The sequence below is a fragment of the Acanthochromis polyacanthus genome, chromosome 5 (assembly GCF_021347895.1).
Source record: "Acanthochromis polyacanthus isolate Apoly-LR-REF ecotype Palm Island chromosome 5, KAUST_Apoly_ChrSc, whole genome shotgun sequence".
Taxonomy (NCBI): domain Eukaryota; kingdom Metazoa; phylum Chordata; class Actinopteri; family Pomacentridae; genus Acanthochromis; species Acanthochromis polyacanthus.
In genome coordinates this window covers 17461765-17475162 of record NC_067117.1, presented here as the reverse complement: position 1 = coordinate 17475162, position 13398 = coordinate 17461765, and the positions used below count along the sequence as shown (strand labels likewise).

Sequence of the window (13398 nt, the reverse complement as noted above, 5' to 3'; positions counted from 1 at the left end):
TTTATTGTCTTTACCTGTAATTAATGGCCAAGTCTACACAAGTCTAAAACAAACAAACAAACAAACAAACAAACAAAATCTTCAAGGAACCTTCAGGAACCCTTGTCTTATTGTCCCTTTTGCCTTTTCGCTGTTTCAGTGTCTTCAAACAGAATTCCTGTTTGGTAGAATGGCTCAGCAGACAGTTAGACTTCTGACAACGTGTCAATTTAGATTATGTTCCTACACAAACACAGTATGTACTGGTACATGCGAAGACTTACAGTACTGCGCCTGCACTCAGCAGTGTTGGCTCGGATGCAGGTCCCCTACTGGACGCTGCGGGGCGCCCTTCTGCCGGCTGTCTGCTCGCTAAGCGCCGCCCCGCTCCCTCCTCCCTCTGTTTGCCTGCTGACTCCAGGCTCAGTGAAGACGCCCTTAGCAACAACATACAGCCGCGTCGAATAAGATACTCGCAGCACACAAGAGGGATTTAACAGTGCAGCTTTCTGCACTGACTCCAGGTGAAGCCTTTGTGCTAAGGGGATCCCCGGTTGGTTCCGCGACCAGCATGGGGCTTGAGTCCAGTTAGCGAGCTAGCCGGCGTTGGCTAGGCATCCCAGAAGACGAGTGAAGCAGCCCCGAGCTGTCCCGAAGGAGGACACGTCCTGGGGGTTTCGACGAGTGGTAGCATCGCTGTTTTGCTAACCAGGAATAAGCACGGGAATGGTGCTCTGGACCGACTCATTGTACCGTCAGAGAAAGGCGAGGGGCACCCGGGTCAGACCACCAAGCTGCGGCATTTGGACTCAAACTATTTTTAACAGAGGGAGCGGCTCTCCGGCGGACGACTGTTTTTGTGGCTGTGCGAGCTAGCTGGCTAGCTAGCGGAGGGAGACGACCCCCACTGCCTGTTCAGGTTTTTCAAACTGCAGCCAGGGCTAATGTTAGCCACGGCGACACACTGAATACACAACTCTGGGATTTCAATTAAACGAGGATAAATTATTGTCATAGCCAAAACAAAAGTAACAAATCCAGAGGAGAAAAAAAACTTGAGTTAGTTCAGTCGAAACTCCAGAGTGTTTGGACTCCGCTCACTAGCAAACAAAGTTTTAAATGCTAGTAGCTCAGTGTGCTACCTGATACCAGTTTGATATTTTGTTTTTCCACTTTTTTACTCGGGATTTTTTCCACTTCGGATGCTGGCATCACATATTAATTGCAATCATGATGATTATAAGCCGAAAACCAGAGGGCCCAATAGCAACAGGTAACCACAACAAAGTGTTTCGTCAGTAGCTTTTGTTTCCTCCGTGTTGTATGAATGTTTTAACGTTGTTTTTGTTTCAAGTGAGTTGATTTGACTCGCATGACAACAGATTGGACGTTGAAGTGGATCAAGCAGCAGCTGGAAACGTGCCGTAGCTTTGGTTTCATCCTCGAGCAACTCTTGGCATTTACACGAATATCTTGTTCCCCAAACGGCTTTGATTGACAAATAGTTTTCTGGGCTCCGGGCTTAAATGTCAGTCCGTGGACAGAGAGCGGACAGATGCAGCTAATGTCACAGTGCCGTGGGCTTTTCACAAGACGCCACTTGTAAACATGTTTTCTTTTGCTTCCAATCACGAGACTTGTGTCTGTGAGTGTTTCAGAAGACAGTCCAGGAAGCGCCGTGTTGTTTTCACGCCCTTCTCGTAAGCAATCATTGTTTTATCAAAGTTTGATAAGCTTTACTGTGAGCTGTTTGCGTGCTGGTTTGGAGTTTGTACCATGACTCTCCTCGTTGTTATTATTTTATGTGTCTTGGCCCTGACCACATCTTTGTTTCCTTGTGTGTTCAGCTTTAGGTGCATTTTTTTTTGCAGGCATCACATGCTCTAAAATGTAAGGGGGGGACATTGCCCTGAAGCCTCTGTCAGATGCACCCTATAGTTTACATTGGGCGTATTCTCTGTAGAAGAGACACTTTGTCGAGGATACCAGGAAGGGGAGGACATAAAGCCGTGACTTTACCCCACCACAGTCCCACTCACACGTTTTGTGACACATGATCTGCTGTCTGTTTGCTTGAACCTTGTTCTCTACTCTTTGCTGTGCAGAGGGGAAATCTGTACAGTGTGGAGAGCTGAAGGCCAGCTGGATGAAGATGGCTGGATGTTTGTTTGCATAGAAGTTTAGGCTCTGTTTAATTGTTTTGCCTTCGCAAGGTTTGCTTGGACAACACGGTCAGATTCTGTACAGAAAGTGCTGAGCCCCCACTGAGTGATTAGGAGTTTGCAGATTGCTAATGGGGTCCATGCTTGCCTAATATTGTGCGTGGAGCCCTAATGCCGCTGTTTGCTGTGCTGTGCAGATTTAATGCGTCTGTAACCAGGCAGCAGCTCTAATCTGTCCTGGAACTGGTCTGTTGACGAGCTCGCACTGGGGACGTGGGCTCTGACGCACCTGCACATGGTTACAGCACTCTCAGGAGCTAGTCAAGGAGAACACCAGGCATGCCGCAATTTTAGGCTTTTCCTAATGAGCTAACCCGACACAATAGCCATGTAAATGGCTTATACCAGCAGGCCGCTCTGTCTAGCTTCAAGATATCAGCGATTATAGTCTCAGAGTTATTCTACTGATGTAGCAACTTGTATGTCAGCTAGACAACTGTTGAGATAAACAGCTGGCAGATAGGGGTTTGTTAATTTAGTAACTGGCTTCTGCCTACAGTCCCAGATGCTCCTCTCATCCACATCTCATCTCACAGAAGGTGTTTGGCTTGATGCCACGGAGGTGAGCATGAAACGCTGCACTATTGAATGACAGGAACCTGCATCCGTCTATAATAGCTCTAATTCTGAGCACACCTGGTGTGTGCACTACATGACTTGGCCTGAATGGACAGATGGACAGACGGAAAGATGCTGTCGTCACAGAGGCATCTGTTACCCCCATTAGGCCAATAATACCACTTGCAGCGCTAGCGATCTGGGACCCTAAGCCCTATCTAAGCTGGTCAGGTCGGAGCCCTGGCCTTGGTTACAATGTATTGGACACAATAGATACAATGGTGTATCTGCTAATAATGGCCTTTTCACAGTAAATGTGGGCTAGGATGTTGTGGCAGACAATATTCATTCCCTCTGATCAGTATAATGGGGCCGACCTGCTGAGGTTAGCTCAAGGGAATTGTCGGGTCATGTCGAATTATTTGTATTAGTCTCAGAGTAGTTATTGGAAATGGGAGTTTGATTGATGTGATAATCAATGGGACTTTGCCTGCTTTGGGCAAACCAGGGATCGTCTGTCTCTGTGGAGAAGATTAAATGGCATTCTGTAGACTTTGCCTCTGAACGTCATCCTCAGCTTTTATCCCTGAGTGTGTCTGTGTTGCAGATTTGATGGTCCCACATTGTCACACTGTTCTATTTCTTCATTTTGTCCCCTCAGCACGACATGGTGATGGTCTGTATGACTCGTACATGAGGACAGACCACATTCTTAAAGACGACGCAGATACAAACAGTCCGTCTGGGCTGCCCCCAGTGCCCAAACACACAGTAAGTATACACACAAACACAGACTCATACGCACAAAGCAAGTTAAGCTCTGTTTCCTGCGCTGAAGCACACTCTGTCTCCAGACATCCTGTTCCTCTGAGAGATATTCCCTGGTCAATCTTGCTCCTATTCATCACATTTGTACCCTTCCTTCCTCCTTCCTTAGTCTTGCTGTGTAGGGTTGGTAACTTAGCTCTTTTCTTGTCTTCAACATGTGAAGTTCCATCAAATATTACACCTTTTAGTGAGAACTATGTAATTGTGCGAGTAATATTGATTGACTGCTTTAAGGCATGTGAGAATGTTTGTCACGTCTTGAAAGCTCTCCGTATGTTAGATAAATGAGATAACCACTTTCTGTCTTCATCTTGAGCAAATACGAATATCCAATAGCAACTACCAACCTTGTGAACATGTTTGATTGTGCAGAACGGTGCGTTTTACAATTGACAGCATGCAAATTTATCAGTGTACACTTAGTTCACGTGTTGTATGATCTCAACCTCCTTCATACACAACTGCTCCCATCTGCTTGGACAAATAACTGGCCTCCAGGTCCAATACAGACTGTTTTTGATCTGCAGGTCTGCAGTAGTCCAACATATTTATGGAGATGCCCGTATCTTTTATTGATAAGATTCAGTTCATAGGTTTCAGTAAGTTGACCCACTTACCACTATAGTTTTCTTTCAGCTGATCAGTCGATCCATTTTGGATTGTGGTCAGGCAAGATAAGCATATTGGGGACATCAGTTTGAGAACTAGAAACAACTTTTAACAAGTTTTACATTGATCTGTTATCAAGAAATGTACACCTGTTATCAGTTGCACCCAGGCGGAGTATCTTTTTGCTATGATTGCCACCCAATAGTGCCTTTGGCAGAAAATGCACACACACACATCCTCCGCTGTCTCCCGCATCAGAAGAGGAAAAAGGCTGGTTTGATATATTGTAAAGATTTATTGGGCTTGAAAATGTGACCCACAAACAAAATCACCAATCAGCATTCTTCCCCTCCTCCTCGTCTAGCTCGTGTAATCCTCCATCAGTGGGCTTGCACAGAGGTTAGGCCTAGTTTTCTATTCTAGTCCTGTCCTTCTTCCTTTGTATTTTCTGTCACGCTCACAGAGGTACTGTCCTCTGCTAAATGTGACTGTCAGTCATTCGCCCCAGTTCATCGTGTTCAGTACTCGCAGACTTGCCTCATGCTCTATTAAAGTAGTAAACTGATTTTGCCTCCGTTTTGTGTTAGCAGAGGGGATGAACTACTAAAATAAATTGTTCTAGTGAAGTCTATTCTGCATTGTAATACAAGATTGAGCAAGATAGACGGTAATGATGTCGAAGGGTGTCACAGGCCTCGGTTTAGTCAACAGTGACCCACCTTCTAGCTACGTGTTACCGAAATTTAATTAGTTTGCAATAAAAGGTCTGTGTGGCTGCTATGTGTGTTGGGTTGTGCAACCCTGTGTGTGCTTGAGAGAAAGATACTTAGGTGTTTCTGTAGCAGCAAAGGGATAAGCTCTTCTCCATCTGTTGCACCATGCAGATTTGCGCACAAGGCTCTCCGCCCTCTGTAATACCTGTGCTACAGAAGATCCACACTCCCTGTTCTTATTCCCATCTTTAGCCACTTTTTAATGTGTTTTTTTCTAATTGCACCCCCTGTCTGGTCACAGTTGGTGCCCCACACGTCGAACGCTTTGATTTTTATGCCTGTTCTTATGTTTGTGTATGTGTGTGTGAAAGGCTCAATCAGTGACATTCACTGTGTTTGCAGTAGCTTTGGGACAACAGCTGCATGGGATCCTGGGTCAGCAGTAGGGCTGTTGTAATAAGTTAAGACTATATGGTTACATGTATGGAAAATCATCCTGCATTCCACCTCTATTTTAGGACTCAAACCGACAACACAAACACACTCCCAGCCGAGTCTCCTTTCAGTGGAACATGTCGACACCTACTTTTAAAGTACGCTTCCTTGTTGTGTTGTCTTAATGAGTTGACATGGTTTCTAGCCATAGACCTGCTTGGCCTTGAAACCAAAAGAGACAGCCAAAAAGATCCAGTTAATACGCATCTCCAGTGTCGCTTTATGTGGGAAGGCTGTGTGGAGTTTATATCAGCATGTCTTCGCAGTCACACTGGTTCTATAGTTTGAGAGTATAATCTAACTTTAATGACTGTCATTTCCCTTGTGCTCCATAATCTTGTGGAGGGTTCTTTCCGCTGGTGAGAGAGAGAAGACAGGGCGAGACGGGGAGTGAGGAGCAGTGAATTCTTGGGGTTGCTGAAACGCAGCCGTTTACTGGCAAGGCTTTCAGACCTTTCCTTTAACTCTTCTAACCTTACAGGTCCTTCCAACCAAAGGCAGATGTGTCACTTTTAAAGCTTATGGACAACTGTGTTCATAAAGAGTTACAAAAATGAGAAGTGTTTGTTTGTTTAGTCCAGATTGAGATGCAATCTCTGTTGTTGGTTTGGAATTTGATTGCTTTGATTTTGCTGGTCACGGGAGGTTTTAGTGACTGTGGCCAGCCACTTTTAGCAGTTCAGGTCCAGTCGGCATGTTCAGATAATTTAAATGAGCTTTATGCTGATCCAAAGATTACTGATGCCTTTTACCTGATAACAGCTGGGACACAAACAAGTAGCAGGAAATGTGGGTCCTTTGCATGTGTTTTGGTCGGGATGGGTCTGTCATATCTTAGTTTTTACTGCCTGACTGGATCTAGATCCAGTTGTGCTGGTTCACCAACTGCAAGCTGTGTCTCAGCTGACTGCGCACTGCCCGTGATAAAAGAGTTTGCTGTTGATATTTTGGCCTGTATCTAACAAAACCTGACCTACATCTGGTAATTAGTGTATCATTCTGCTTTTATTTGGAGTATTAGTCACAACTTCCTTTTGAATCCCTGTCATCACTCTTTCCACACTGCCTCTGACCATATTCAAACTCACCAAAACACCTTGATCTGTAAATACAGTGCCTATCATAAGTATTCACCCCCTTTGATGGTTTACCCTTTTATTGCTTTCATAAATCAATCGTGGTCAATAAAATTTAGCTTTTATAACAAAAAAATTTATTGGAAAAAAACTCTTTAATGTCAAAGTGAAAACAGATTTCTGTAAAGTAATGTTAATGAAAGAAAATTATATAAATGAAAATAATTGTTTGCATAATTATTCACCCCCTTCAAGTCAGTATTTAGTAGATGCACCTTTGGCTGCAATCACAGCAGTGAGTCTGTGTGGATAGGTCTCAATCAGTCTTGCACATCTGCCCACTGCAATTTTGCTCCATTCTTCTTTGCAAAACTGCTCAAGCTCTGTCAGGTTGCGCTGGTATCGGGCATGAACAGCCCTTTTCAAATCCAGCCACAAATTCTCTATAGGATTGAGGTCTGGGCTTTAACTCGTCCACTCCAGAACATTTACCTGGTTCTTTTTTTAACCATTCCTGTGTAGCTTTTGCAGTATGTTTTGGATCATTGTCTTGCTGGAAAATAAATCTTCTCCCAAGACGTAGTTCTCTTGCAGACTGAAAAAGATTGTCCCCCAGGATTTCAGTGTATTTTGCTGCATTCATTCTGCCCTCTATCTTTATAAGCCTTCCAGGTCCAGTTGCTGAGAAACATCCCCACAGCATGATGCTGCCACCACCATGCTTTACAGTGGAGATGGTGTGTTTTTGGTGATGTGCAGTGTTTGGTTTCCGCCAAACATGACGTCTTGTCTGATGGCCAAAAAGCTCAATTTTGGTCTCATCGGACCAAAGAATCTTCTTCCACTTGACCATGGAGTCTTCCACATGCTTTTTGGCAAACTCTAGTCAAGATCTAATATGACTTTTCTTCAACAGTGGCTTTCTCATTGCCACTCTCCCATAAAGCTTTGACCGGTGAAGAACCCGGGCAGCAGTTGCTACATGCACAGTCTCTCCCATCTCAGCAGCTGAAGCTTGTAACTCCTTCAGAGTAGTTGTAGGGGTCTTGGTGGCTTCTCTCACTAGTCTCCTACTTGCTCGGTCACTCAGTTTACGAGGGCGGCCTGATCTAGGTAGATTCACACAAGTGCCATATTCCTTCCATTTCTTGATAATTGATTTCACTGAACTCCGGGGGATGTTCAGTGCCTTGGAAATTTTTTTGTAACCATCCCCCGAATTGTACTTCTCAATAACCCTTTCCCTGAGTTGCTTAGAGTGTTCTTCTGTCTTCATGGTGTAATGGTAGCCGGGAATACTGATCAACCACTCTCTGGACCCTTCAGACACAGGTGTTTTACAACTCAATCACTTGAAACACACCCACACCACTCAGGTGATCTTCATTTCACTAATTGTGAGACTATTGGCAACAATTTGATGGACCTCTATTGAATTAGACCATTACATTAAAAGGTGAATAAAGGGTGAATAATTATGCCAACAATTATTTTTATTTATATAATTTTCTTTCATTAACATTACTTTATAGAAATCTGTTTTCACTTTGACATTAAAGAATTTTTTCAAATAAATTTTTTGTTAAAAAAGCTAAATTTTATTGACCATGATTGATTTATGAAAGCAATAAAAGGGTAAACCATCAAAGGGGGTGAATATTTATGATAGGCACTGTATGTGTAAATATATCTGTAGGGTGCCAATATGTGTTAATGACATCTTTATTACCCCTGCTGTTCACCTTATATGTGAAATGATCAAGTGATTGAGTAAAGAAGGCAATGTTTAGTTTAATATTCTGTTCAGTCGTTTGAAGGTTAGATGCCCTTTTTGTAGTTAAATAAACTAGAAAAATAGAAATTCCCTCTTCTTTCCTACAGCAGAATAAACCACATGCATACCTGGATTTCCTAATGTTTGAGTATTATCTTTCCTTTATAGGTTGTCAGTAACAAAGCTGTAATGAGGGATCAGGTGACTATGCGAGGCGGCCAGCTGAAGGTCAAGTATCTGTATGAAGACTCAACCAACAACCGAAAGATCAACGCCATAACCACAGCATCCACTCAGAATAGTGGGACCACTGGCCAGACGCCCAGTAAATCTGCCCCAGTCTCCAGCATGTCCAAGGAGCATAGTGTTGAAAGGTGAGAAGGAGCAACCATAAAAATACAAAAATAACATCTTTGAGGGCACGCTATGCGGCTAAAAAACCTACAGACAAGAAAAACAACCATTTCAGTTGTTGGTCACCATATTAACCATGTTTCTTTTTCTACAGCACTGAATCCAGCAAGGGCTCCAGTGAATCCTCCGGCCCACATGGAGCTGGGAATGGTGGAAACAGCGGCAAGCTCTGCGGCCCACTCACTTCTGACCAGGCCCTGAGGCTCTACCGATCTCAGCTTACAACCCTGGAGCAGACGGAGATTCACTCCTACCCAGACATCTACTTTGTGGGGCCCAATGCCAAGAAGAGGCCTGCCATTGCTGGAGGTGTAAACAACTGTGGCTACGATGATGAGCAGGGTGGTTACGTTCATGTCCCCCATGACCACCTCGCTTACCGCTACGAGTTCCTCAAGGTCAGACACACATGTCTTGATGCTGGTAAATTTTTAAAGGCTATTTTCATATTAGTTGTATGTCTGTAAAACTCATATCACTGTCACTCTGGTCTTTTCTTTTTCTTGCCCTCTTCAGATTATTGGTAAGGGTAGCTTTGGCCAGGTGGCTAAGGTATATGACCACAAACTGCAGCAACACCTGGCTCTGAAAATGGTGCGTAACGAGAAGCGATTCCACCGGCAGGCGCAGGAGGAAATCCGCATCCTGGAGCACCTCCGGAAGCAAGATCGCAACGGCACCATGAATGTCGTGCACATGCTCGAAAACTTCACCTTCCGCAACCACATCTGTATGACCTTTGAGCTGCTGAGCATGAACTTGTATGAGCTTATCAAACGCAACAAGTTCCAGGGCTTCAGTCTGCCTCTGGTCAGGAAGTTTGCACACTCCATCCTGCAGTGCCTGGAGGCCCTTAGCAGACACAGAATCATCCACTGTGACCTCAAGCCAGAGAACATCCTGCTCAAACAGCAGGGGCGCAGCGGGATCAAGGTAATACATCTCATATTTACATCCTCGGAAATTGTGTGCTGTTTAACAGATCTTCTACATTCTAAGTTCACCTCTCCAATTTGCTCTTCTCCTGTTTCTGCCAGGTGATTGACTTTGGCTCCAGTTGTTTTGAACACCAGCGGGTGTACACTTACATCCAGTCTCGTTTCTATCGAGCTCCAGAGGTGATTCTTGGTTCACGATACGGCCTTCCTATCGACATGTGGAGCTTCGGCTGCATACTGGCCGAGCTGCTGACTGGGTACCCCTTGTTCCCCGGGGAAGATGAGGGGGACCAACTGGCTTGTGTCATGGAGCTGCTGGGCATGCCTCCGCAGAAGGTCTTGGAGCAAGCCAAAAGAGCAAAGAACTTCATCAACTCCAAGGGTCACCCTCGCTACTGTGGAGCCAACACCCTGCCCACCGGGGCCACCGTGCTGACGGGGTCTCGCTCTCGCCGAGGCAAGATGAGAGGCCCTCCAGGTAGCAAGGAGTGGAGTGCTGCACTTAAGGGCTGCGAAGACCCCACCTTTACTGACTTCATAAAGAAGTGTTTGGACTGGGACCCCTCATCTCGCCTCACCCCTAGCCAGGCTCTCAGACATCCTTGGCTGTATCGCAGGCTTCCCAAACCCCTGCCTGGGACCGAGAAGAGCCAAGGGGCTCCTGTGAAACGACTCCCAGAGCACCACAGCACCTCCTTTCCCTCTATCTTGGCCAAAGGGGGGCCAGGCTTAGGCACCACAGCTGCCAACAACAAACTGAGGAGCAACATGATGGGAGATTCAGGGGAGGCCATACCTCTTCGCACGGTCCTACCCAAACTTGTCTCCTAGAGAGAGAGTCCTTTAATCTCCTCTCTTGCTCCACTTTCTCCTTTTCTGCACTCCTCAGGAGGAGTCAGAGTTCAGGAAAAAGTAGAGCCTAGGTTTTAAAACTTGTTTGGTTGTTCTTTTATTTGTTTTCTACTGAGAGGTGTCGACACCCCAGTTCCTGGTTTTTATTATGAGCTGAACAGAGAGGAAGAGGTAATAAAAGAAACACTCTAAATACAGTTTTATACAGATTATCTCCTAGCGGCTGTGGATTTTCTTTATACAGCTGGTTGATATGGTTTGATTTAGATGATGCTTTTTAAAAACTTCCTTGTGTGAGTGGACAGCTTCATTAAGAAGAAAATGTTTTTAACCTGTGTGTGATCTCACATGAGTGTTGGGTTTTAGTAAAACACACTCAAACACACCTGCACTGTCACTTGCCTCACTTCACACTCTTAACACCTGTAGGACGCCACCCTTTCTGGGGAAGTGTTTGTATGAGTGAAACTTGAAAAGGGCTACAGAGATTACTCTTATCAGGTTAGAGTTAGAATGACAAGATTTGTGCAGCCGACATAATTTAATAGAATAAAAACTCGGGCTCGAGTATTTGGGTCTTTCAAACACTGACACAGTCATCCCTCATATCTACAACAGAATGCCTTTTTACAGGTAATACAGGACTGGCTTTATTGTAGTGAATAATTAGGAAAACATTTCTAGCAATAAGCCTTCACTTCCTCAGTTTTTCTTAGTGCGCTCTTTTTCCCCTGCCTCTCCTGATACCTGGTGCTCGCATGTCAGCTCAATATGTGATGTTAGTATGTGTGTACTTTAGCTTCGTGGTGCTACTGCGGGAGACATCAAGAGGGCACGGGACAACCTATTTACAGCCCCTCCTCCCCCCCTCCTGGTTTCACCATACGAGTGAAAAAAGAGGGAGAAGGGAGGACAGTAGCACCACTCAAACTCTGTCAGAAAGGTGTCACCGTCACACACGGTACTTCACAACTGGTTTGCGAGAGACTATGCCAGACCGGCTCACATAAGCCGACATATATATATGTCACAGGCCAAATTAGAATCCAGGCAGATTTTAAATCCGCCTAGGCGGAATTAGAATTTTGATTTCGCCAAGGCGAATCTGTTGTACAGATTTAAATCTTGATATATCAATAGCCTGTATATTAGAAAGAATAACCCTAACCCTCTAACAGGATTTTGGTATACAGTATATGAAAAAAAAAAACAGAAACTAAATTGACAACATAATTTTTTCCCTGTTTATTTTGCCAAGTGTTGAAGACAAAAGTTGACATTACTTCTAAAGTAATTATTTACCTTGTATCTAAAACCAAATTTCAAGGTATATAATGTTAGGGGAAACAAGTAATTACATTAACAGAGCTTATCATATTCAAACCCCTTCAAATTTCAATCTAGCCTTGGCGAAATCAAGATTCTAATTCCGCCTAGGTGGATTTAAAATCTGCCTGGATTCTAATTTGGCCTGTAACATATGTATGTGTATATATATATATATTATACATAGAGAGAGAGATAAAGTGGAGAGCTGCAAGTCATTGCACATAAACACCAGTGGGGTGATTGTCAGGAAAGTTGTTGTCGGAAAGTTAAAGTTTGGATGAGCGTCACCTGCCTTTGCCTGTAATTGGCTACTGTGATTGCTGGCAGTGATAATTCTAATGAAAGAAGAGTGAAAGGCCGGAAAGATTATGGGATAATATGAAGGACAGTAAGTTTAACATGAGCCAAAATCTTTTTTCCTTTTTTTCCCCTTTTGGGGAGGTGTAGAAGATGGGCCAGTGACAAAGGGGAGTTTTTTTATGGTACTGAAGAGAGAAATGTTTCTCAGGGAGACATACTTGACACATCCCTTAATCTTACATTTACTGTGTTCCACTGACAGTCATTTGTCCCATCTATGGATGAACATGCATGCGGTTCTGTCCACTGAAAGCGAGAGATTGCATTTACGAGTGTGTCTGCACAGGGGGTCTGCATGCTCCACAGTCTGACCTAGATTCTCTCTCCTCCCCCACTATCTCTCTTTTTTTCTCACCCTGTCTCATGTAGGCCAGGGAACCTCTTAAACCCACACATATATAGTGAATTATGGTGCTGTCCGAAAAACACACACACAGAAACACGTCAGGTGCATGTTGGTATGGACCACACCGCTCGAAGAGTTCTTCCTCTTGTCCCTCATTTTCTAAATGAAACTGTCAGGGATTTGTACTCTGTCTCCATTTTTATAGAAGCGGTTTCTATTGCTTTTCACTCCAGAATATCAGAGGATGTAAAATGCAAAAGCAGAATAAGAGGAAGTCGTATACTGTCATGTTGTACTAGTGGTGTGAGTTAGTAGGAGGGTGTTTGTTCAGCATGAAATCACAGCCTGTTATCAGACCGAGTGACTACGAGAAGAGAAACTGTACAGTAACCAAATGATGTTGTGATAGTTTCTTTTTCTAAAAAAAAATAAAAATGACTATCAAGTGAAATGCGCTGCTCTGGGGTGATTTCTGGTTGCAAACAAGGATATTTTATGGCTGAGAAAACAAGGCTACATCATACTAGTAAGTGTTTTTCCTAGAAAACATTCCTTTTATACATTCCAAAAGCTCCCAGATTTGGTGTGCTCTGTCTGCAGAGCCAGTCAATGAACCATAAAGAGACTTTTTAATCTGATGTTCAGTTCTGAGGAAAGCTCTGTTCTCTGGGGAGATTTGCAGAGACAGTGCGACAATAGATAAAATTAAACTTCGGTTCGAGTTGTCTGAGCTCATTCGTCCGCTGACCCGAAGCTCTTGTATCAAGCGGTAACCGTGTTGTTTTTGCTATCTGAAACCTGCGGCCTGTGTTATGAAACAAAATGGCCTCCAGTCTCGTCGGTATAGTGAATCAGTATAAAGCGAACTGGATTTCAGTCAGTGATTAGGTTACAGATTCAGCCAA

General features: G+C 44.1%; 1 protein-coding gene across 1 annotated transcript; it reads left to right on the top strand.

Moving 5' to 3' along the window:
- Positions 1-280: 280 nt before the first annotated feature.
- On the top strand, positions 281-12944 carry dyrk3 (dual specificity tyrosine phosphorylation regulated kinase 3). The gene is made up of 6 exons (XM_022197296.2): positions 281-1252; positions 3421-3530; positions 8423-8628; positions 8763-9066; positions 9185-9601; positions 9706-12944. Exons 1-6 carry the CDS (start codon positions 1210-1212, stop codon positions 10435-10437), a joined length of 1812 nt encoding a protein of 603 aa, XP_022052988.1. The 5' UTR covers positions 281-1209; the 3' UTR covers positions 10438-12944.
- Positions 12945-13398: the final 454 nt, after the last annotated feature.

Coding starts and splice junctions, on each gene's coding strand:
- dyrk3 (XM_022197296.2), top strand. CDS start 1,210: ATGATGATTATAAGCCGAAAACCAGAGGGCCCAATAGCAACAG. Junction 1,253..3,420: donor AGAGGGCCCAATAGCAACAG/GTAACCACAACA, acceptor TTGTCCCCTCAG/CACGACATGGTGATGGTCTG. Junction 9,067..9,184: donor ACCGCTACGAGTTCCTCAAG/GTCAGACACACA, acceptor TGCCCTCTTCAG/ATTATTGGTAAGGGTAGCTT.